Here is a 25,211-nt window from a genome sequence, read left to right as displayed (position 1 = left end):
CAATGCTGGATCCTTAACCCACTGCACCACAGCGGGAGCTCCAAACCCCCCCATTTAAAGATGAGAAGACATATATATGTTTGAAAACAAAGAAGGCACTAGAGAAGGAGAAACTTACCCTGGTGAAGGGCAAATGATAGTGGGAAAGCAGGGACCTACGGAGTGGAGCGAAGTGAGGGGATAGGCCTTCCTCTGGGATTTACAGGTGGCATGAAGACACAGGCCATATTTTGGAGATAGATGACTTGATTTCTGCCTGTTTCCATCTTTTTTTTCTTTTCTTTTCTTTTCTTTTTTTGTTGTTTTCAGGCTGTACTAGAAACATATGGAGGTTCCCAGGCTAGGGGTCAAATCGGGACTGTAGCCACTGCCACAGCATCACAGGATCCGAGCCACGTCTGCAACCTACACCACAGCTCACGGCAACTGCAGATCCTTAACCCACTGAGCAAGGCTAGGGATCAAACCTGTGTCCTCGTGGATACTAGTCATTTCTTTAACTGCTGAGCCACAGTGGGAACTCTTCCATCTTCTTTTCCCAGAAGACGTAGCCTTTTCATCCAGGAATTTTGCAGTCCTTTCCAATGGCACTTAATTCTCATTACTTAAAAAGGGAATCAGATGGTTCCATGACATTTCTGTTATTCCAGAAATAGTGAAAGAGACGGAAGTCAAAGTGTAAGCTCTATTCCTTCCCCCTTCTGAGCTCCCACAACAGTTTGTATCTTCCAGTGTCACTTATCACCTTGGCCTTGGGTCGAAGAATGTCTATACTTATCACCCCTGGTAGGTGATAAACTCCTACAGGGCAAAAGTGTCTTGCTCTTTTTGTTTTCTCTTCTGAACCTTCTGCAGTGTCCTGTAGTAGGAGGTACACAATCATGAGTGCTTATAGCTCAGAGGTCTTTGCATTTGAGAAGTTTCTCACATTGGTAAATGTTGTCTCTAGAAATGGAGAGAGAAGACAAGAGTATCAAACAACAAGTTTTGCCTGATCTACTGACTTTATAACTTTAGCCTTATATCTAAAATGTTCTCTTATTTCACCTGTGGGTGGAATCTCTTTTGGTTACTGAGCCACATTGAGAAGTGAGAGTGAGACTGTAGGTTGGCAGCTTCGCTGTGCGATGTTTAGGGAACAAGACGGCAGGATTCGTGGGCGTCCTTATTATCTCCCATAAGGGGATTGTTCAGGGGGAAATTGCCCCAGAGTCTCAGGAAGCATTTTTTTCATTCTGTGTGGGAGATCTTTGGTCTATTTGGGTTTTGTTATTTGGAAATTTAAACTCTATGTGGACAGTACTTGTTAAGAACCAGCGAAAATATTAAACATCATGGAGTTATACTGAGATGTTAAAACATGGTTTCTGGGAGTTCCTGTTGTGGTGCAGTGGTTAACAAATCCGACTAGGAACCATGAGGTTTCAGGTTCGATCCCTGGCCTTGCTCAGTGGGTTGAGGATCCGGCGTTGCTGTGAGCTGCGATGTAGGTCACAGACTCAGCTTGGATCCTGAGATACTGTGGCTGTGGCATAGGCCGGCGACTATAGCTCTGACTCGACCCCTAGCCTGGGAACCTCCATATGCCTCGGGTGCGGCCCTAGAAAAGACAAAAGACAAAAAAAAAAAACAAAACAAAAAAACAAAAACATGGTTTCTGCCCTTGAAAGATGGCCTTTTAGAGAGATTAGACCACTGGAATTTGTACATATGCAAAGAATATTCTAAATACACAAAATATATGTAATCTGATAGGAGGAAGAAATAGCTTCGTTTGGATTGGATCTGGGGTTCAGACCAGGCTAGTTTGGGAAAGGTATTTCTGAAAGAGATGAATCTAGAGGCAAGAGTTCAGAGGGGTTTTGTTTAGCTGCTGGAGGAAAGACATATCTAGGTGTTTTATTTAGTTACACAATCTGAGAGGCTCTCCCTAAGTGTGGTGGTTTGAGGGAATCCTTCAAAAGCTCTTTGGCATCTGTTCCTCTTTTTTTTTTTGCCATTTCTAGGACCACTCCTGCAGCATATGGAGGTTCCCAGGCTAGCTGCCGGCCTACGCCAGAGCCGCAACAACGTGGGATCCAAGCCACGTCTGCTACCTACACCACAGCTCACGGCAACGCTGGATCCCTAACCCACTGAGCAAGGCCAGGGATCGAACCCACAAGCTCATGGTTCCTGGTCGGATTCGTTAACCACTGTGCCACAATGGGAACTCCGGCATCTGTTCCTCTTATGGTTGAAGTCTGAGCAGTTCTGATGCTGTACATTGTCTTCTTAGGCTCTTTTACTCCAGAGAACTCCTTCCACTTTGGTGTGAGTGAGGCTAGAAATAAGGAGGAACTTTGGGACAAGAGGATAAGACTGCTTGGTGTAAAGAAGGCAGAATTGATGATCATCTTAGCACTTAGTCTTCTGCAGCCCCCAGCAGCTGGGGGAGGAGCAGGGTGAAACTGCTGAATTTAGTGGGTACCTAAGGAGATGCAAGCCTCAAGTAGACTATTCCCCCTCACCCTCCCATCCCCCACCCCGCAATTTGAGGTCACTTCTGATACTGAGATAAGTAAGAATCACTATAAAGTGGATGAGACTGGCTATCTGTAGAAGTAACCCACCCAACTGTATGTAAACATATTGCTTATGAGAGGAAGTTAAAAATCTCATCAAGGGTCAGGAGTTCCTATTGTGGCTCAGTGGGTTACGAACCCGACTAGTATCCATGAGGATGTGGGTTAGATCCCTGGCCTTGCTCAGTGGCTTAATGATCCGGCATTGCCATGAGCTATGGTGTAGGTCGCAGATGTGGCTCGGATCCCGTGTTGTTGTGGCTGTGGTGTAGGCTGCCAGCTGCAGCTCTGGTTTGACCCCTAGCCTGGGAACTTCCATATGCTGTAGGTGCAGCCCTGAAAAGCAGAAATCCAAAAAAAAAAAAAAAAAAGTCTCATCAAGGGCCTAGGTTAGTACCTTAAGAAGGAAATCATGGCATCTCAGATATCTTGAACCAAAGATTAGAGGTATAGAATTTTATGAGCTGGAAGGGACTTTATCAACCTAAGGCTGCATCAATCCTCTCTGTTTTACTTATGAGGAAATCAGGGCCTACAAAGATAAAAGAACTTTTATGTAAAAAAACAGTGGTAGATTTTGGCACCAGGACCCAGAATTTGGCACCAGGACCCAGGGGTCTGAACTTCCAGCCCAGTATTCTTCCATCATATCCCATTGCCCTGCCACATGTTACATAACTACACTTGGAAATTTCTGTGAGCAGTAGGCAAGGCTCAGACCCATTTCTGAGCGGTATGGAGTCCCTCTTTAATTAAGAGATAAGGAAGTGGTCCGTGGCTGGAGAACTCTGCCCAAGTACTGCCTCAGTTCTTACTCCACATCCGTTTCTTCCAGCTCTTGGTCTTGCATACCTCTAGGTTCTTAGAAGCAATTTGAGGAAAACTGTTATATAGTTAACTTATGAGGTCTGAGGAGGTGGACTAACAGATGAGCAGAGTTACACAGAATTCAGAAAAGAAAAACCAAGGAGTAACAATTGATTAATTTATCTAGCACAGTGCCAAAACAATGCTATATATATATAGCATTCATATATATATATATATATATATGAATGAGGATGAATGGCTAGCTTTTTCTCCAGTCTGCATGAACTATCCCCCAAAGCCATTTGCTGTTTTTGCCTTTTTTTCTGTGTTTAACAATAGTAGTCTTGGTGTTTATTTCAGCTTCTTAGGAAGAATCAGCAGAAGATATATCAGTCACTGGAATGGTGTAGCCCCCACCTTGTAAATGAATAAATTGGCACTTGAATTTCCAGATTGGTCCCTTATGGTTTTAGTTAGTTAGTCAATCCTCTAGAGCCTGATTATCCCTAAATTAACTAATGAAAACCAAGTTAGACACTCCGGACTTTGGCAATGGCTGCAAAGTATAGACACCCCATGAGATGCTGCTTCAGCCGCCACGCAGGGTCTCTCAGTCTGTGTATCTATTTCCCTCCCCCAACCTCACTTACTGAAAACTCTGAACCCTGGGGGCACCTCTAACTCCCTTTTGGAGCATGAGACTGAGCTTAAAAGCATCACAGATCAGTCCTCGGAGAGTGCTCTTTGGATGCTCTGCCTTTTGTTCACTGCAGTAAGTGGTCTCAACCATACAGCAGCCCCTTTCACGGGACCTAACATGTACAGTAAGACATCCTTCCGTCGATTTTGGGGCTCTGATCAGCTGGAGAAGCCTTTTGGATGGTGAGTGGGAGATGTGGAAGTTCTAGGTGAGTGGGGGTCTCCCTGTGGCCTCTTAACCCATAGCTTGTCTTTCTTTGACTTCATCCATCAGGGAAGGAGGGACATATGGGCGCCCCTTTGCCTCTTTTTGTTCTCTCACACCCATTTTAGGAAATTTAGTGTCTGAGGACTTTCTGGAGTTTTGTTCCCCTGATCTAGCATTCAAGGATTGATTCTGGCTATACTGAGCTGCTCAGAACTGCCTGGATCAACTAGCAATCAACTGACACACAGACCAATAGCCTCTCTCTCCTGAATCAAATGGCCATTGTACTAACCTCATATCGAGGCTCAGAATGTCAGTTTCCAGCTTGTCCTCATATATAAATATAGGTCTCTCTAGATATAAAAAGTGAGAGAGTCTGTAAGTTGCTTTTTTTTTTTTTCTATACCCCCTTTCATGGGGAAAGCTAATGAGATGCATATCATTAAAGACCTGATGTTTTGTGGGACGGAGCCTTTTAAACTGGATGTGCCTGGCTTAGTCATGGCAAATATTTACCAAAAAAAAAAAAAAAAAAAAAAAAAGGGACATACCATATAAAATTAGAGTTCTGAAAATAGTACTGAGAGAGGGAGAAAGAAGAAAAAAAAAAAAAAAAAAAAACCAGGACAGAAAATACAGGCCAGTCTGTTTGGGGAAAAGGGAAAAAGAGATAAAATGAGAGAAACCTCGCAGTAAAAACAGCATCTTGGTAAACAGACTATAAAAAAAAATGTGACCTGCTTTCTGGCAGCCCTGGCGGCTGTCGAGCGGGCGAAGGTGGCGGAGCTGGCGTCTGTGTGGACACACGGTGCCCGGGGCGCACGGCTCCCCTGGCCGCACAGGGCGTTAAATTTAGCCACATAATGATGGGCCTGAGGACAGCCTCTTGTTGACCACACCATAATTACTGCTTCGCTTTATGAATTTTATTTTGCTTATTCTGTTTCCTCCTTCTTTGGCATGAAGGAGGCCTGGAGTGGGGGGAGTCCCGCCCCCACACCCCTTCCCTTACTGGACAAATGAGTCTTCATAGAAACTTGGGCTCTTGAGCCATCAGGGTAAAGAGTAAATACCCTTGACTAATCAGAAAGGGAGGAAGGTTTGCTGGTCCCCAAGGCTCTTGATTTATCATAGTAGGTCATAAGCAAGTCTTGCCAACCATACTTCTCAGAGCTCTTGGAGAAAATGTCCCGAAGCCCTTGGTCTTAGAAGGCTCTCTCTTGTGAGTCTGAGAGGTTGACACTCTTCCTCTGTTTATACTTCAAGAGCTAGGCTCCCACGTGGTGTCAGTTTTTTTTTGTTTTTTTTTGTTTTTTTTTTTTGATCTATGGTCCTCAGCTACCTAGCTAGCTACTAGAAGTTTAGTTTTCGCAACATTCTGCATCACAAAGAGGTGCATTGTTTTGTATATGTTAGTTGTTTTTATTTTTTCCCCCTCTTTTGTAAGGCCGCACCTGCAGCACATGGAAATTCCTGAGCTAGGGGCTGAATCGAAACTGCAGTTGCCTGCTTACACCACAGCCCCAGCAGCGCCAGATCCGAGCCGCCTCTGCGACCTACACTGCAGCTTGTGTTCATGCTGGATCCTTAACCCACTGAGCGAGGTCAGGGATCGAACCTGCATCCTGAGGAGTCCTAGCTGGGTTTTTAACCCACTGAGCCACAGTGGAACTCCATATGTTAGTCTTAATGATAACTGGCTTCTTGAAGCTGAGAATCTAATATAATCAAGTGACTATTCAGATAACATAAAAATAGTTGTTGAGAATATTATGTTGCAACCTCAAATATTGTTCTTCTTGAGCACTTGGATAGGTGCCGATCTTCTTGGTTTTAGAGTTAAAATAGCATAGTTTCCTAGAGTATACCATAGCCTTTGCCAGAGTGGTGCTCTGAGGCTTAGCTTTACAAACTACAACTCTAGGGAAGGGGCCAGAAGCCCTTGGTCTCAGACCAAGAGCACCGTATGGGGGAGAGAAAGTAGGCTGCAGAAAGGGTTTCCGAAGAGTTGTATGGAGTAGGTACTGGGTCATTGGGGGTGAAGTTCTTGAGTGGTGACCTAGGCTGGCAGCTCCCTATGGCCCCACAGTGGCCCTCCAACTGAGGAAGTGGTGGAAAAGGAAAAGCAAACAGGGGTTGTGGTCAGGGTACTGGCTTGTTTCTCATTGGCCAGGACTGTCCTGTTTGTGTGTCAGGGGTGGTTGGGCTCCTCCCGAAGCCAGGCAAGAACGTGTCAAGGAGAGGCTTCTTGCAGCTCTTGTTTTCCCAAAACAAAGGAAACTCCTTGCATTGCTGGAAGTCGCGTGCTTGGATGCTGAGTTTGTTATTGCCTGATAACCTGGCCGCCAACTCCTGCCCTCCTCTTCACCCCACGCGGCCAGTGGCTTAGTGGGAGCAGCTTCCTGTTCCTCATCCTCAGCAGCAGGTTCACTCTCTATTGTACCTAGAAGGAGGGGAAAGAGGAGGGCTAGTCTTCCTCCCCAGACCTCTCCTGTCCTCTTCCCATGGAACCTTCTAGAACAGTGCTTTTCAAAGTGATCTGACACATGGTCTTACTGTGCATAACTCATATGCACCACATGCCACATGTGACAAATTCAACAATACTCAAACAGTTTTGTACACTGTTCATTGAGATGAGTTCTCTGAAGTGTTCGGATGTCATGGCAGTGTCAGGTCGCTATCAAAGTTTTCAAATGCTTACACTCATCTGTATTTATCGTGGGCTGGTAGCAAGGAGTCTCTCGACCAGGACCAGGACCAGCACCAGTTCGCTGTCAACACTGAACAGCATTGCTCTAGACCTTAAGACCTAGTGAGTTTGAGCTATTCCCTTTTGGACATAGAGGCCCTACGCTAAACCTGTTCAGGAGAGGATGAATATAAAAATGAATCCTTAAGGAAATTTCAAGCACCGAGAAATAACCTGATCTCAATTGCCCAGTCTTGCCAAAGAGCTCTGACATTCAGTTGGAAGGCGGGCAGGACTAGAGGATTAGAGGTTTCTTTCCCAGTGCTAAGGCTCTGCGATTCTAAGGTTAAATGGTGAGGCTGAGAGATAAAGTTAAAGATCCTGATGATTTTCCCTTAGGGTATTGATTCTAAGCCTTAAACTGTGGCTCTAGGGGACTTAATGAGGTAAAGAAAGAAAAGGAGGGAGGTTTTTCATACAGTTCATTTACTAGTCTGTCATTGTCATCCAGATATGAGGTCCTTCTTATACAGATCGATCATGTGTTTGGGCGGCATTATCTTCGTCTTCTGTTAGGAGGCCACCAAATTGTTTCCAGAGGTTGAAAGATCTAGGATTGAGGAGAAAAGTAAATATTGGCAGAGTTGGTGGAATTCAAGTAAGAGATAAGAAATGGGCCTTGGATTAGAAATGTGGGCTATTGGCAGGGTTACCCGACAGCCCTAGTGGGAGTGTGGGGGCTAGGACTCAAAAAGGAAAAGAAACCAGATGGAAGCACCTGATTAAAGAAAATCTGGTCACATGTCCCTGCCTCAAACTGATTGGTGGCTTCCTATTGACTGTAGGAAAAAGTCCAAACTCCTTAGTGAAACCGGTAAGGCCTTTTATGATCTGGGATCTACTTACCTCTCCCGCTTCCTCTCCCACTCTTGCGTTAGGCCACACTCAGCCCCAAAGCTACACTTGCAAATCTATACCCCCAATCCCCACAGTGAATTCTTGTCAGTTCCTAGGGCCTGTTATTCTCTGTCTTATCTCTAGCCCTGGGCATCTGCTCTTCCCTCTGGAAACCCCAAGCCCCTGCCAACCAGCAGTAAAACCTTCTGACCTGGGTAACTCCCACTCATTCTTTGGATTTCAGTGAAGATGTCACTTCCTCTGGGGAATTTTCCCTGGCCCTCTGAGTTCAGTTGAGTTGCCCTTCTTATGTGCCACTTTATTTGTTCTGTCAGGGGCCCTATCAACACTGCATCGTAGTTACTGGGTTTTGGTTTTTTGTTTGTTTTTTGTTTTTTTGGTTTTTTTGGCTCCTTCTGTACACTAGACGCTAAGTTCCCCAAGGGCAGGGATATTCATTGATCCTATTTAACTTGTCTGATCCATTGTAAGTATTCAGCAAATTTGGGGGTGCTGTGTGTTCTGCAGAGAATTTTTGCCTTTATTGTTTAATTTGAGTCTTTTATAATCTTCCAATGAAATGAACAGGCTTCATTGAGGAAAATTCAACCCAAATATATTGATCACCTACTCAGATTTTCAAAAAGGCTAAAAAGAACAAATTTATATGAAAAATGTTTTTCACTCCTCTAGTGCCCCTTCAGGATAAGGAAATGGGATGGATTGCCTCAGAGAAGTTAGGTGGCCCTGCATCCCACAGGTATTGTAGTTGAAATCAGAACCTCGTCCTTGGACTTTCTAGTGCAGAGCTTTTTTCCACTATCTCACAGTGTCTCAGAGACTGTGTTCGAATGAAATATATTTGAGAAGGGAGGATGCTCAGTAAAAAGCATTCCTGTACCGCTTCTTCAGTCTGCCCATTGAAACACAGGTCTGAAATCATAGAAAAATGGCCAAGCACCAACTTGGAGTCTTATCACATAGAAGGTCAAGGAAAAATGCTAGGACCATGGGACATGGAGATGAGCTGAGCACAGCTGGAGGGGAATCCTCTATCTTGGAGAAGGATCTGAGAAACACTGACATTTTCAGCTGCCAAAATGTTTCCCTCAGGGCCGCCCTGGGAATAGCCAAGTGGGATGAGAACAGAACTGGGGGGGACACTTGCTGGGCCTCTTCTAGCTCTAACGATTTCTCAGCCATGGAACGAGTCAGGTAGAGCTAGAACCTTTAAGGCTGCCTCTCAGCCCTTTTTATCCTTCAGCTCCCGGGAGCTGGAGGGATTTGGTCTGTAGGCAGAGCTGGCCACAAGGCCAGGTTCAGAATTATTCCTGTGCCCTGGCCTTTGGGCAGGGAAGAGCACGGCCCGGGCTCTTTCTCCAGCAGGGATCAGTAAATTCTAGCCATGCAGGACCCAGACGCTCTTTGTCCAGCAATGTTTTCCCAGTGTCTCCTGGGGAGTGATTCAGGGCCAAGGTGACAGTGGGTTTGGAGCCTAGATGAAAGGATCGCGGGGACCACAAGACAAGATCCCTTGTGTGGTGGCCGGCTGGAAAGAGGAGGGAGTGAGTGTGTGTGGAGGTCAGTGACGCAATTCCCCTGGCTTGCAGCGATGGAGGAGGAGAAGGCTCGCGGTGTGTCTCCTTATAAAGAGGCTCTTACCACATGAAGCAGGGGTGAAGGTGATCCCACTGTGAGTCACCCAGGAAGGGACGCCGTGTGCCCAGAGCCCAGAGGAGAGGACTTGTGGATTTCCCACTCTTTCCTTCTATGATTTTATGCGTAATATGGGTTGGTTTAGTCACTCAAGCCGTGCTGCTTCTCTTTCTGTCTTCAAATCCATTCTGTCTCCTCACTCTGCATTATCCCTGATGTGGGTAGATTCTAAATCTCTCAATTTACTCTTGGTTTCCATAGTTGTTGTTGTTGTTTTTATTTATTTCTTTTTATACTTTTTACCTTTTCCATTATAGCTGACTTACAGTGTTCTGTCAATTTCTACCACACAGCAAAGTGACCCAGCCATACATATATATATGCATACATGTATGTATATATTCTTTTCCTCACATATTGTCATTGTTTTTAAATCTGATATCTGTTGATTTCAAGCCATACTAATTGTGTTTGCCTTTGAGAAGATGGCCTGGTGGCTCTTTGCCAAGCACGGTGGTTCCTAGATTGTTTGCTTTCCTTCGTGTCTTCAACCAAGGCAGGTTCATATCCTGGACTAGAATCTGAAGGGATTCTAGGGGGCCCCTGGATCCAATTGCCCCTCAGTTGAAAGCGGCTCTCATCTGGCCTTTATTGAGGTCTGGGACTGCAGCTCTGGGGAGTGTCCCTGTAATCAGCCAGCCACCAACCCCACACTGCCTTGTAATAAAGCAGCTCTATATTTGTTCTGTTTATAGTCTCCTCTGTAATAATGCCACAGCCCTCACTGCTCTCTCTTTGGGGAGATTTTCTGGGTAATAGAAAATTTTAAAATGTTAAAGAGGGTTATAGACTCGGAAAAACGTTTTTATCTAGGATGTGTCTTGAGTTGGGAAGATGCCCGGGAAATGCAGGCATCCTGGGATGGATGGGGAGGAGTGGGAGGAGTGTGCCGAGCGCGCGTGTTGTGTGTGACGCTGTGGCCTCAGGACCGTGGTGCGTGAGAAGGGGAGGTGTGGGGGACACTGTGGGCGCCCGTGTGGAGCGCACTGCACTCAGGGAGGCAGCAGGTGGAATATGGTGGGAATGGGGAGTGTGAGAGGTGTGCAGAGGGGCCAGTGCAATGATGGGAAACGCTGTTTTGGCACATTTCGAAACTGTCAGGTATGTGGGATGGTGAGACCTAGACAGCTTGCCTCAGAATAGAACCTTTTAAAGCTCACATTCCATTCATTCTTTCAACCGAGGTCCCTGTACTCTGGTCCCCAGCCTTTTCAGGCCCTCACGGTTCTGCTGACATTCTTCCTCCTTCTTATTCCTTTCAATTTCTCATCTCTTTCTTTGTTAACCTGGAAGAAGTCAGAGACAAGAGTGTTCTGGAGAGGGTGTGGACAAGGAGCCATCTCGATCTGGGCTCGGGAGAGCCAGCCCTGTGGCCCAGGCTGACGCTTTGAAGTTACGCGATGAATCCTGGGGGTGGTTGTTGCAAGGGCCCTGGCGAACAATTCCGATTCCTCCTTTTTCCCTCCCCCCATCTCTCCCTCTGCCCGCCCCCACCCCCCGGATTCTATAAATACTTTATTATATGGCGCTAGTAAAACTTCAAGTATTTCTTTTTATTAGAGCTACATAATATGGTAATTGTGTGACAGAACACAGCCCTGTGACAGCCCCCACCCTCTTCCTAGGTGTGGCCTCTCACCACCTCAGCTGGGGCTAAGCGCACAGGCCTCTCTGTTCCTCTGGAGTGTGTGTGAAGGGGGCTGGGTCAGATTTGCAGCCAGAGTTAAGGGGTCAAGGCCTTTGAGTAGGATCGGGCGAGAGGTGCTTTTCTAGTTTTAAGCAAAGTCTGTAGTGGTGTGCGAGTCCAGCGGGAACCTTATTATTAGCCTTAATTCCAGACCCTGCAGGGGGGCCACTTAACCTGTCTTTCCTTTTAATAGTGTTGTCCGTGCGGAAGAAGTATGTTTTGAACTTAGACCCAGGGACCAGGGTGCATGGGTTTCTTCGGTTGACTCATGATTCTTCTCCTTTGTTTATTTTCAATAACAGTCATCATTCTTCCTGATGTGTCCTGGGTTCGGAATCTGTGGGTGCCAAAAAACCTGATCCTTCCTATCTCTTGCTCCTTCAACATTAGAATATCTTTTCTCTTAAAGCTGAATCATTGGTCTCTGTGTCCGCTAGTCTTACGGAAGGTGTGGCGCTGGAAATTCCACAGTCTGTAGGTCTTTCATTACTGTTAATGTATGACCTGCCAACTGTGTGTTTTGTTGCTAATTGAGCCTTATTATTTGATTCTGGTGTTTGTGCAATGAGATCTGACTTTGAACCTTCCCTACCCCTCTGCTGTAGCTATTGAACTAGGTCAGGGTATCCCTACCAGTTCTTTGAGTCGAGTAGGGCTTAAGTTTCTGCATCCTTACTTCTACAGAGCTTGAGAACTGGGGATTTCTGCCTGGGTAGCAGCTAACAGAGTCCGTGGTGCCAGGGACGTGGGCACAATGTTTAGTCCTTTCTTAACTGCCCTTGTGCCCAGTGTTTGCCTAGGGGCCGACCCCCAACTAGACTCTGTCATTCACTCTTTACTCCCCATGGAGTCATATGGGCATATGCTCTTCCCACCTTTTGGGACTAGCCAAGGTTAATATTAGACCTTCTAGCTGGGCTGCTGTTCCCGAAAGCCACAGGGTGTTGTTAATATTCATGTGACCACAGAAGCTCATCAATATGCATGAGGTATCTGCAGCCTTCCTCCGAGCCCTTAACTTGGAGAAAACAGGAATGATTAGAGTTTCTAGAACTTAAAACTAACCCTATTTCCTGGAGTCTCTTGGGGAGGAGGCAAACCTTAAGAGTAAATGTCTGGGCCAAGAGAAAAAGGAGTTTTCATGCCAGTATCCTGAACTGGTCTGACAACTTAGTGGAGTTGTGCTGGACGGCTGTTCATGTCATCGTCCTTGTCTAGTGTTTATTGAATGCCGCTGGGTTTAGGTTCTTGTACAAGGTACTCTGGGGGGTAGGAAACTAGCATTGGTAAGTACCTAGTGAGTGCTAGAGATACAGCGGTAACTGACATGATTCCTGCACCAAGAAGCACGTGGAAGAGAAGGGGAGGGAGTCAGGGGTACACATACCTGTTAGGTGAGAATGCCATTCCAGAGATACACACAAAGCGCCAGTCAGACAAATGAGGAAGTTCTTCTCTGTGGGGAAATTAGTGAAGGACTCTTGAAAGGAAAGGAAAGTAGAATTTTCTGTGATTCCTTTAGTAACCCTCAGTGAGGTGTAAAGCCCCTCTAAATGTCCCACCTGGGCGCTTACCACCCTTGCCTGCAATACCTTTTGTCTGAGGCTTCCGCTCTCCCAGTATCTTATGTAATAGAACTTCTTTCCTCTATAAGGTATCCATCCACTTCCTGGGTGGAAATTTCCCTTCCTTTTGTTCTGAAAGATTTAACTAGTAAGAGCTTCCAACTGCAATATAGTTTTTAGCTTAGTTTGAGTGTTTAAGAAGATAAACATAATTCCAGATTGTATAATTAAAAGAAGAGCAGATTAGGTTGTGATGGTGGTTGAACAACTATAAATATAATAAAATTCATTGAATTATTTAAAAAAAAAAAAAAGAAGAGGAGGAGGACTAGGAGAGCCACCCTTGTATGTAGCTCTAGTTGGCCACTTAGGATTATGGTGTCATATCTGAAAGATGCATGGGCCTTCGTGCCCACAGGAAAATCAGGAAAATAATAAGAGGGATGGAAACAGAACTTAAAAAAAAAAAGAGTATCCAAGGAAAATGGGATGAATTAATTGAGAGAGTAGATTGAGTGGTAGCTCATTCTTTCAAATATGAAAAATTAGCACCTGTAGGATGTGCTTTTCTATATTTCATTCAAGATATTACAAGAAAGGATGAACTTGAATTATAGCAATAAGGGTAGAGTTGATGTAGAGACCTGACTAGCATGTTACCAGGGAAGCTTTGGAAACTCCCTCCCTAGAATTCTTGAAGATTCTTTCCCTAATGACAAGCCTAGTCTGGCCCTGCTTGGAAAGACTGGAAAGCAAGACTAGGAGAGGGCATGGCTAGCCCCAAGATTCTCTGGTTAACTCTCCCCTCCCCTCCATTTACTGGCTTGTGCTAGAGCCTATCAGAAACGTCTCTTTCTTCTACCAGAGGACAATACTTTTTATGGAGCCCCACATATTTCCTGTGGTGACATTTGGGGAAATACTTGCATGTAATTTAAGCTGTCAATCCCAGGCATCCCTCCATACTTTCTACTAAAGACCTGTAAATCTTGAGGTCTGAGGAAGCTGACCTTGGACATTGGCATGCAGTTCCTAGAGTTAGGTCTAGGAATGGGTTTTAGGAAAAAACACTGCTTCATGGGAAATGTGAGGAAGGAAAAATCGTGGAAAAATTGTAACAGTTCTTTGGCTGTACACATTCGTTGTCCTACTCTGTGTATCCTTCCTCTTCTATCCTCTTATACTTCTTCATTCTGTCTTTTTTTTTTTTTTTTTTTTTTTTTTTACAAAGCCTGTTTCTGTTTTTTTTTTTTTTTTTCCTTGACCTTTGCTGTTTGCACAGATATTCTCTGAGTGGGGAATTGCTAGACTACCTTAAAGCATCAGATAAGTGACACTAAAACGGAGGCTCCGTGAGAGCAGGGAGCTTGTACGTCTTACCTCTGTGCCTCCAGCTTGTGCCTGGTTCATAGTAGGTGCTACAGAAATATTTGTTAAATGGATGAACAAATGTTTATATTTGTGAGATGAACTGGCTGCTCAGTGAGCGTCTTGCTTATTAGAATGTTTGCCCAGACCATAGTGAGGACCACAGGAATGGCAGAGCAGTGTGAAATATCTAAGTCATTGCTCGTTGGTGACACTGCTTTCTTTCTACTGTTTGATGACAAAGGATCATGTCATCTTGGTGCAAAAATAGAATTTCTATCTAAAACCAAGAAAACCAGACAGCGTGATACAAAAATATTTTTTAAATATATGGAATTTATTAAATAGAGAAAGGGCTTGTTGAATGTTCACAGTTCTCAAATCAGCAAGGCTTTGGGAAGGGACTTCACAGACCAATGGCTGTTAAGACTAGAACTCAGAACCTGGTGAGAAGGTTCTGGCTAGTTGGAGTTCCTAAGACATCGGTGGAGCCCTGGGTTTGTCCATTGCATGCATAGGGATATTTCCTTTGGTAGCTGTAGTGGTTTCTTTTCTCTTGGATTCCATTCCTTTGGGGCTTTGATGAATTCAAGTCTGTGAATTGGAGGTCCATCCAGTTTTAGATCTAGTGTACTCAGCTGTCAGAAGAAGACAGCAGGTGGCGCCAAAACATTGTCCTACTTCTCCCAGCTGGCTTGGGGAAGCCTCCACGTGCAGAGAAGGAAGGGTTCTCCTGGGGACGAGGTGGGGGGGGGGAGAAGGGGGGCACTGGCTCCTCTGGCTGTTGCTCAGGTGAGAAATCCTTGAGGGCTCAGAGGCTGCTTGCTCCCCATCACCCGGGGTCCATACCTCCAACGTCCTACTTTGACCAGAGGATTGGCGAGGAGAGGGGGATCCCAGCGACTCCAAGAGTGGAAGAAGCGCCCGTTCACTTTCTGTCCCTGGCATGGCTCTGTCTCCTTCAGGGCCTGATGCTGCCAGATGCCCTGGTTTCTAAGGTTCTTGCCTCATTCCATGAGCCTTTTTCCTTTCTGTGAATTTCTTTCTGTCTTTTGACAGGTGTCCATCTTAGGATACTTTGCTTGCTTCAGGACACTTTCCTCGTGGGTAGATCTCTTTTTTCCAGCTGCCCCCACCCTGGTTTTTCTGAGAGGCTGGGAGCGGGGTTCCCGGAGTGGGCAATGAAGAGCCCTGGCCCCTGGATGAATTTAAACCAGAGGTGCTGGTCCGGAGGGCGGAGGAGGACACGGAAGGCTGGTCCGTGGGAGCCTCTTTGGTTCTGAGAAGGAAGCAGGACACTGTCCAGACTGTAGGACACCAAAGCAGAGTGTTAAAAGTCACCTCAAGATCTGCCAAAACTCAGAGGCTGGCTCTTTGGCTCCCCACCCCTGGCCAATCGGGCAGTGCAGGCGGGAGCTCTCTTCGGCCATTGTCCCTGTCGCCCCTCACTTCCCCACTCGCTTCGCAAACCCGCCGGGCTGTCTCCAGCCTTCATTCCTTGAGCTTGTTCCTCGGGCCTCCCCCCTTCCCCGGGGCGGGTTTAAGGGCTGGGCGGAGCTGTCCGCCCGAATCCCCTGTGGCCCCTTTGGTTCCTGGTTCTATATATATCCCTGTCCTTCTCTGCACAGGGTTTGATACGGCTTTATGGGCATTTCCATCCGCTTCACAGGCTCAGCCATCACAGAGGCGTGTTTCACCCGAGAAACCTCAGCGGAGCCTGGCCTGTGGCGGACTCAGTCTGGCCCCTGAATCAAGGCTCTCTTCTCTCCCGGCCCTCCCCCGCCCTCCCCCTCCGTGTCCCCACTGTCTACCCCCAAGTGAATAACAGAGCTCTGGGGAGCACTCAGCCTCATTGGCAGAGCGTTTTGGAACTCCAGAGACTCATGGAGAATTCTTGAGTGTCCGTTTCTCCCCTGAGTTAGTCCGGGGAAGGTATGAACCCTGACTTCTGGCTTAGATGCTGCTGTCACAGGGCAGTGGGGCATTTCTTGAAAAACGTGGAACCCAGTGGGTGCCGGCAGGTCCTCTTGAGGCACATGAGGAGAAAGAAGAAGAGCCTTTATAAACTAAGGCTGGAGGAGCCAATGGGGGCCACTGAGGAGGGTCAGAGGCAGCAGTGGATCCTATGAGTTCAAAGTGATGAAGGAGCAAGGGTACTTATGACAGTAGGTAGGGAAGGATACTCCCCCGGGGGCCTCCCTTTTGGCTCATCTCTGGCTAGGAGATGAAACGGTGCAATCTGCTTTAGAAAGGGTAAGATTTCCTAGAATAAAGGGGAAGCCTGTTAAGCAGGCTGACGTTTGCATGGGGAAGTAGTAGACACCCCTCCCCCATTTTAGGATGTCTAACATCCAAATAATCATAATAGCTACTTTTTTTTTTTTTTTTTTTTTTTTGGTACCTGTGGAGTCCTAGGCCCTCTGGCTGTAAATCTCATTGTCGCCCTTCCCTACCTTTTTGGGAGTGTGTGTTCCCATGGTATAGAGAGTGAAACTGAGCTTCAGAGAGCTAATGAATAAGCGATGAAGCCAGCGAGTCAGCTGAAGCCAAAGCCCATGCTCTTTCCACCACACCATGCCTCCTTAAGGAGCCCATAAGAAGGTGACAGAGCTGATTCGGACTTATTTTGAGGTCTGAAGCATGTTCAGTCTCTTTCTGTTATTTAAAACGTCACGTTTCCACGTGGTTCTCTAAACCTGACACCTGTGTTTACTTGTGACTTTCCCTGACATGCTGCCTGATTTTTGGGGCCTGGGAGCTCCCAGGGCCCCGGGATGCTTGACTGTGCCCTGGAAAGGATTGGCCCGTCTGCGCGCGCATCTCTGTGTTATTATCCAGCTGAGCTCAGGCAAGAAGGCAGCTCACTGCTGATGCCTAGAGGCCTTCATCCCTGGCTTAGAGACATCAGTCCATTTGTGACTTTGCTGTCCAGAATGGCCTGGCTAGGTATTTTCTTTTCCCTGTGATGTTTACTGTTCTTTCGTGGGATTTTAGATTTCCATGATGGCGGAAGGCTTGTAAAATGCAGGGGTGGGGAAGGGTTACCGTGGCAGGAGCCCGGGCCAGGCCAGGTCGAGCCAGCAGCACAGACAGCTTTTATAATGGTGTGCAGGGCTAGGAGGCTTGTAAAGGCGATGCAGGCAGATAGGGGGATAAATCATGCAAGCAGTGGGCAGGGTGGTGAGCCGAGGTTAGGAATTAACTTTGTGTTGGATGGAGCCCAGGTTGTGGGATGGGAAGAGAGGCCTCTCCTCTTTTCCTCTCCTCTCAGCTCTGTTCTTTGCCTCTCCTTTCTGTTGGCCCTATTCACTGCAGGCTGTGACATGTTTGCCCCAGCCCTTCCTGTCCCTCCTCCAAGTTGCCTGAACTAAATCAACAAGGGAGAGGGTACCCCAGAGCAAGGGAAGAAAGTGCTTCATGCTTCTACCAATCCAACTGCTTTGTTCTTTTGCAAATATAGACTGGAACCAGCTGAGCCCTTGCTTCCTATAGGCCCTGTGTATATTAGGGTGCCCATCCCTGGGTCCTTTCTGCTCGTTCTCATGTGTTTTGGCCTTTACCTGGAAAATGGACCTGAATCTTGCAGGATCATAAAGAGAGCAGAAAATGCCCTTCCAGCTCTTCTGAGGCTCCCCATCTTGATGTTGGGCCTCAGGCAGCCCGAGCCGGGGCCTAGACTTTGGCTGGCTTCTTCTGAGGGCTAAGACGAATCCAGATAGCTTCATTCAGGAGTTATGCTTGTTGACGGCCTCTTTTTCTCATGGGGGTCTCTGTGTCTCATATGCAGACCTGAGGAGGGAGCTGGGAGCAATGCGGAGACAAGTCACATGAGTGGTCAGAGTGGACTCTGTGTGTAAAAGAAGTCGAGGTGAAGTTTTCTCTGAAGACGTGTGCCTGTGTGTACAGTGGCTGAGAGTTGAGAGGGGGGTGCTTATTGCAGAGCCAGTGTTCATAAGCCTCTTTAGGTCAGAGCCACATCTGCTGTGGTCTTTATTCCTTCGTACAGCCCTTCCCGGGATGCTTTGCAAATTGTGAGTGATCAATAAATGCCTTTGACTCTCTGCTTCGGCTCTTGATTGGTATGAGCAGAGGGCTTCTTCTTCTGTTGCTCCCTTCCCCTGCAATATCTCTCACCATAAATTGTCCCTGTAATCATCAGAGCTTTCAAGTGGATGGCTCAGCCCAAATGCAAGACATGGACTGCGTTTCTTCCTCCCCCTATCTGTAATAGTAGCACTGCCACTTTTCTTTCTAATTAGGCCCTAATTGAAAACTGGTTGCATTTGGACTTTTCTTCTGTTCTGCTTCTTCGTTCTAGTGGTGGAAAACATTTAGCTGAGGTTTGGGTTTTTTCTTTCTCTCCCCTCTCTTTTTTTCCTTCTCCTTTTTCTTCTTCTTCTTCTTTTTAATCTGGTGGGATTCTTTTGGAAAAGCTGTCCCCAGCCTGTTGGATCCCTGCTCACAAACCCCAGCCTTCTCCTAGAAGACCGGGTCTTTTCAAGTGGTTTGCGTTGAACACGTCGGAGGCCCCCAATGCCTGTGACAGTTTCTGTTAATTATAGAGGCTCTTTCCCCCTCTCACATTAGTCAAAGGAGTTTTGTGTGTTTTAACAGCGTTTTCCCTTGGCTTGAATAAGACTCTGTTCAGACGTTTCCTAGGGCTGGTGAGTCGGCAGCACTCACTGGTACCCAGTAGCAGTATTTCCTTATTTACTTCTCTAGGGGCTTCAGAGATTACCGGGGTAGGATGCTTCCTAGTGTGCTTGAAATTTAGTTGCTTCTGGGTTACAGATATGGATCTTCCACAGTCAAAAACTGAGCAGTGTCCATGCTCAGATAGGACATGGATGCGCACTTGTATGTGGAGTCGTCCTCAGGTCTTTGTGCTTTCAGTCCACTCGCAGCCTTAGCCGGGACCTATGTAAGAGTCCCCTTCTTGTTCTTGTCATTGGGCTACATCAGAGTGTTTCTGGGGACCCTGGCTTCATTATGTATTCCTTAGGCCTGTATAAGTATTACCTCTTACAGGCCTTTGGACTGTTTGCAGTGCTGGCATCGTCAATATAAAAGTGCCCTCCTGTCACGAAGCCACCAAGAAAGACAGTCAGCTTGCTCAGTCAGGCCAAGGCATTCTAATGGGAATCAGCCCTGGCACATGATCTGCTTAGGGACTGCTCTGAGAGGTCAGTCTCCCGGTTTGGCTGGGAGAGAGCAGGAGAGCACTGATACAAACAGTATTCAACTAGGAGTCCTGTGTGGGGCTGCATTTTGCTGTGTTTTGTTGAATCTAGGCAGCCTGAATTTAGTCTGGGAGGAGATCAGCGGGGTCTCAAAGATGGAGTTGTGGGTAGAGGATAAAAGACCTCTCATCAGCAGAGCATATTTGAACACGTCACTTCTAATTGCTGGATAGTAATTGCTTGGCCCATTGTGGCCTTTATTGTTTTATTGGAGAGTTACTTAGCTGTGAATTTCTCCTTAAGAATATTTTGCTTTTGGAGTTCCCTGGTGGCCTAGGGGTTAAGGATTTGGCATTGTCACTGCTGTGACTTTCGATCCCAGGCCCAGGAACTCCACATGCTACAGGTGCGGCCAATAAAATAAAATTTGCTCTTTAAAAGAGAGAGAATTGGAGTTTTGGCTCAACGGTAACGAACCCGACTAGTATCCATGAGGACTCGGGTTCCATCCCTGGCCTCGTTCAGTGGGTGAAGGATGTGGCATTGCCATGAGCTGCAGTGTAGGATGCAGATGGGGCTTGGATCTGGCGTGGCTGTGGCTGTGGCATAGGCCAGCAGCTATAGCTCTGATCCAGCCCCTAGCCTTGGAACTTTCATTTGCTGCAGGTATAGCCCTTGAAAGACCAAAAAATAAAAAAGAATCTTTTGCTTTTGAAAGTGCTTATTTTCAGCTCCTGTACCACTTTCCAAGCCCAGACACCTTCCAGTCTGAAGCACTGATGTTTTGGGGGATGAGAACATTGAGGCAGGAGGAGCTTGAAAAGAGCCAGACCAATGCATTCTGGTCAAGGCTTCTCCTGGGAGCGCTGGCACGTACAGTGAGGATGGACTTTTTTGGAGTGTTGAATAGGTAAATATGGTAACTCTTCTTTTCTCTAGGAGTATGGAATATTTGAAAATAATTTCACTTCTGGCTATAGCTTAATAGGTAAGGAATCTTAGGTCCCTGCAGAGAAGGTCCATTAGCTCAGCTTCTCCAAAGGTCATAGAAGATGGAACTGAAGCTTAAGGGGGGGCGGGTCCTTTGCTCATGGAAAAGATGGGGGTGGTATGAGGAGAGGACCTTTTGCTACAAGAATAACAAAAGCTCTTAGAGGCCCTGAGTGGCTGGACCTGGGGGCGTATCTCTTCCCTGCAGCCACTGCAGAAGGACAAAGCCAGAGCAAGAGGGCTGTGGAAATTCATAGTGATTCTGTCTTAAAATAAGTTCTTGGATCAAAATTCAGGGAAGCTGGTTCCCACATGCAGTGCAATTTCCCCACTCTCTTCCTCGTTCCTTTCTGCCCGTCTCCCCCTCCCCAGTTTGTTTGGAGTCTCTGCCTCAGCACATGTTTGGGACACCAAATGCAAAACACCTTCCTGCCCTGTGACCACAGAGACTGCAGCGTTGGAAATTCTTCCCGAATTGCTGACGTGGTTGTGCTGTACATTGTTTATATTTTATGACACACGTTTAACAATATAAACTGTAATATATTAAGGTCAAACATTGAACAAGTGAAGCAGAGTCAAAAGATACTAGTGACATGTGTTTGGTTAGCACAGAGGAGGTAAAGGACTTTAATTTCATCACTGCCTTGCTCAGGTGATAGACACTTGTCCATTCCATGCTTTTAAGATGTGAAGTGTAAACAGTGTGTCACGTAAAGGCGCTAGAGCTTTCTATAAAACTGGTGACTAATTTCGGCACAATCTTTTCATGTATTGTTCAAAGTTGAAATGCTTTCAGAACTGTGATTCTTTGTGGCACAACTGGCGGGGGCCGGAGGGTGTTATCATGCCTTGTACAGAGATTGGATTCATATCTGTTATGTTTATGATTATTGATCGTGAAAGTCATGGATGTAAATAGAGAGTGAAGGCATCAGAGGTTTGGAACAGACCTAAGTTGCCCCTCATCCGTGATTTTTATTCCCGGAAAGCCTCGGGTTGCCAGAGATCAGCTTTTAGAGAAATAGTATTGATGAGTCCTTTTTTCCTGCTTGTCTAGACCTGTTGCAGCCCGTGAGTGTGGCTTTGGGGGCCTCTTTTCACCAGCTGGTCTCCATGTTATCATGCAGCAAGGGAAGGGTTAGATATCTGCTTTTAGGAGGCTTGTTAACAAGTTCAGGGGAAGCCCAGGCTCTCCCTTCTGACCTCTGACTTTTTGCTCTTAGAGAGATTGCAGTTTATTGGCCAATTTGGAACATAAAGGTGCACCGATAGCCCGGATAGAATTAATACAAATAATGATTTATATCTGTGTGGTTGTTTATAGTTGGCCAAGTGCTTGCACTTACATCGTCTTTTGGTTGTGGTCTTTATGAGTTAGGGCAATGTTTTTATATTATTACCCCGACTTTATAGATGAGGAAACTGGGGTCTCTGAGTTTCCCAAGGTTACACAGTAAGTACAACAAAGCCAAGACTCAAACCAGGTCAGTTTAGATTGTTCTGCTAGGTTAAGTTGGTCACCTGGTCTTCTACCTTATGACTCTTGGTTTGACCAAGGGCCAGGGTTCAAAAGGATAAGCTCTGCAGTGTTGTTCTATCCATTCAGTTTCAATCTGTTATATTTCTCACTATTTCCAGGAGCTTTTTTTCTTTCTGACACTTCCTTTTTCCTCTTTATCCCTACTTCTCTGACCCCCTACTTTGAGACTGCCTTATTTGCTTTCCTAGAAATTCCTCTTTTAAGGCTCTCAGGAACTTTGACCTACCCGTAGTAACTACGTTTAAGAGAGTGTTTAAAATGTCTCCTGCCCCTCTCATTCATCCCCCCCCCCCACCAAGCGTGGCCTCGCCCCATCCTGCCATCATGCTGGCCAAGCGCGTGGGGCAGCTGTGGTCAGTCCCATTTATAAAACTGGTAAATATGGGACCGGTTTCTGTCCCCTCCAAAGGTCAATATTTGTGCAGAGTTTAATTTTAACTTAACAAGCAGTTGTTTTCTGCAGCTGCCCTGGTGTGTTGTGTTGTGTGTGCTTTCCTTTTCCCTCCTTCCCCTGACTGTGTGTGTCTGTGTGTGCGTGTGTATCTGTATCCACACTGTAGACTTCGTCTGGTCTTAGGACCTGCAGCCCACTGGCTTGGCCAGGCTCTGTCTCACAAAGGACACTTGGGCTGAAGGGAGTTAGATAAGGGGCCTTGCAGGTGGAGATAACAGACTTTTTCTAGGGGTCAGAGGACAGAGAACACTGTTTAGTCTTTGACTGCCCTAAAATGTCATCACTATACCTTCCTTTGCAGGAGAGATTCTAGAAATGTGAGACTTGAGAAAAAGTGGTCCTTTCTTTTGAAATCTGTTCTATGTCTGTCCTTTTCTCTCTCAGCAGTGTTAACTCCTTATCCAAGAACCCTGGGTTCGAATTTTGGTAGCTGCTTCTTGAGTAAGATGAGGCGAATATGTAAGGTAATCTCTTAAGGCCTTTCCAGTTTTTAATACTGTAGATTTAATGAAAACTAGAACATTGGACTAGGGTATTAAGAGTAAATTCTATTCCAGTTGCTAGCTTTAAAGTCATTTAACGAATGACTCCTGAGCTAGCCATTTTTCCTTCTGGTCGTAGCTAAGGGGATAATTTCCCTGGTAGGATTTCTTGTGAATGGATGAGATTTTATTTAAAAGAACTCTGAGCTGTTTAAATAAAAGAGAAATATGTCTTACCTGTCTGCCTGCGCCCCTTTTCACCAAGGTATTTACCTTTTTTCTGCTTGTGAGTATCTTCCTGGCTTGGACAATTTCGTCCAACAGGGCGTCAGAGCTTCAGGATCTGAAATGGAAGAGAGCTCTGACGTGAACCATGGGTGGGGGCCCAGCCTCCGCAGCCACCTCCTTACTCCTCCTCGGACCTCCTAGACCCATGTCCACTTTAGGGCCTTTGCACTTGCTGGTCCCTCTGCTGAGAATGTTCTTCCCCAGACACCTGCATGGCTGCTTCCCCTCTTCCTCTAGGCCTTTTCCCTGTGCTACCTTCCAGTCGAGAACTTCGTAGCCACCCTGTCTAAAATTTCACCCCCAACCCTACCAGTACCATCTGTCCCCTTTCCCTGCTCTGTTTTTCTCCTTTGCATTTATAGCAACCCAACATGCCCCAGGTTGAACTTTTTATTATGTTATTTTCCTCCCCTGTGAAGGCATGGATTCTCCATGAGGGCAGGGATTTTGTCTGTGTTCATCACTGTCTCTGCAATGCCCCTGGAACAATGCCTGGCACACATAAGCTCTCAAAACAGGTATGTCGAATAAACAGAAGGGAAGGGAGGGCAGGAGAAGCAGGCTCTCTAAACTGATGGTTCTTCCTAGGGGGTACCTAACCCATTGGGGAGGCGATCAGAGTGATTTGGAGGCCTTTTCAAGTATTCATACCCTTATGACAAAATTCTGATATGTGCCCCCGAGACAGTTAAGTATCATGTGTAATAACCTTCAGTTACCCATGAAAATATTCAGTATGACTCGTGTGTATTGGGTGGGAAAAGTCGAGAACCACTGTCTAGGCAGGCTGACAAGCCTGTCCCCTTCTTGGCCTATGAATCCCAGGCAGCCCTCATGGCAGGAGGAGATTTGTTGTTTTTCTCCCCCTTCCCACCTTTCCCCACCTCCTATCTACCCCTAACCCACAACTCCTCGCCCCCCACTTCCCTTTATTCTCAGCCAGACCCCTGCCCTCCTCCCTCTGCACACAGAGGCTGCCTGCGTCGTCGTGAGTAGTTGTAGTTGGGACACAGAGAGCCCTTGACGGCAGCAAGCACTTCTTGTGACATCAGCTCTGTGGCTTTAGGGGGAAGGCTGTGGCTCCGGGTCCCCAAGGGAGGGGGCTGTTTTTCTCTTCTTGATCGTTCACGTTGGTGCCCGTCTGACTTATAAACTTTAATGGCCAGTTTTAAAGGTTACTGCCATGGGGCACCTTTGTTGCCAGTTTTAGTTTTTTAATTTGGAAACTTTTTTTTTCCCCTTGTGGTCTTGGGAGGAAAGATTTGGGGCCATTTGGGGCTGGGAATTGGTATTTGTGGGTGGTGATGAGATAGCACAGCAGCATTCTGGGTCTGGCTCCTATAACCAGAATCTCTGCCAGATTATCTAGTGGCCCAAATGAACCCCAACGGGAGAAGGGGAAGACTGACATTGGGATGTCCAGTCTTGGGCAGTATTGGTCAAGGGTGTCGAGGGTTGGGAGCTTGTTGGGCTGTCTGAGAAGTGTGGTAGCCACCATTTAGGCACTGGAGCCCTGGGAAAGGAAGGAGACTTCTCACTTTCATCCTAAGCCTCTTACCTCCCCCTTCACCTCTAGTCGTAATCCTTTGCTTTGACCATGAACATCATCAACAATAGTCAGGTTTAATAGGGATGGAGACAGGGCTCCAGATTAGAATGGATAGTGGAGAATGTGGTCCACTGGTGGTTGCCCCAGTGTGACACAGATACAGAACTAACACAGAACACTTCGCTGAGTCTCTCTGCCAAGTCTTTTCGCTGTTGATCTTTGTGCCTTTGTTAACAAACAAAACCGAAGCCCTTTTCTCCACTCAGGGTAACTTCCCAAAGTTTTACACGTCAAAAAATGGTTATTGCTCATCTCAGAATCTTCCTCATTCCTAGGGGAAAAACCGTATTATAGAATAATACTCAATAATAGCATCTTGGAATCAGAAGGAATTATTTATAGAACTCTAATAAGACCAAGAAGTACTTGGGTACTTCTCTTGTTGTGGGGTCATAATACAAATAAACGGGTATGTAATCTAACAAACAGACCCCGAGAAAGGGCTAGCCTACCAATCCA

The 25,211-nt window shown here is 46.4% G+C and overlaps 1 protein-coding gene across 13 annotated transcripts in view; it reads left to right on the top strand.

Annotated features, from left to right (window-relative positions):
• Nucleotides 1–25,211, top strand: part of NHEJ1 (non-homologous end joining factor 1) — a 91,034-nt gene that overhangs the window by 25,934 nt on the left and 39,889 nt on the right. For 5 of the 13 annotated variants that reach the window (XM_085000480.1, XM_085000481.1, XM_085000482.1 and 2 more), the window contains exon 6: nt 23,563–23,661. The exons of the other annotated variants lie outside the window; for them this stretch is intronic. In XM_085000480.1, coding sequence (XP_084856606.1) covers nt 23,563–23,661 — 99 coding nt within the window. The remainder of the gene's footprint in view (nt 1–23,562; nt 23,662–25,211) is intronic. 13 annotated transcript variants of the gene reach the window in all.

Source organism: Sus scrofa, chromosome 15 (genome assembly GCF_054392235.1).
Source record: "Sus scrofa isolate SSC_HxYL_T2T_F1_AM1 chromosome 15, Sscrofa_HxYL_maternal_Yorkshire_Landrace_v2.0, whole genome shotgun sequence".
In the NCBI taxonomy this organism is placed as follows: domain Eukaryota; kingdom Metazoa; phylum Chordata; class Mammalia; order Artiodactyla; family Suidae; genus Sus; species Sus scrofa.
The sequence above is the reverse complement of the archived record's forward strand: the minus strand, read 5'-3'. Positions and strand labels throughout refer to the sequence as shown.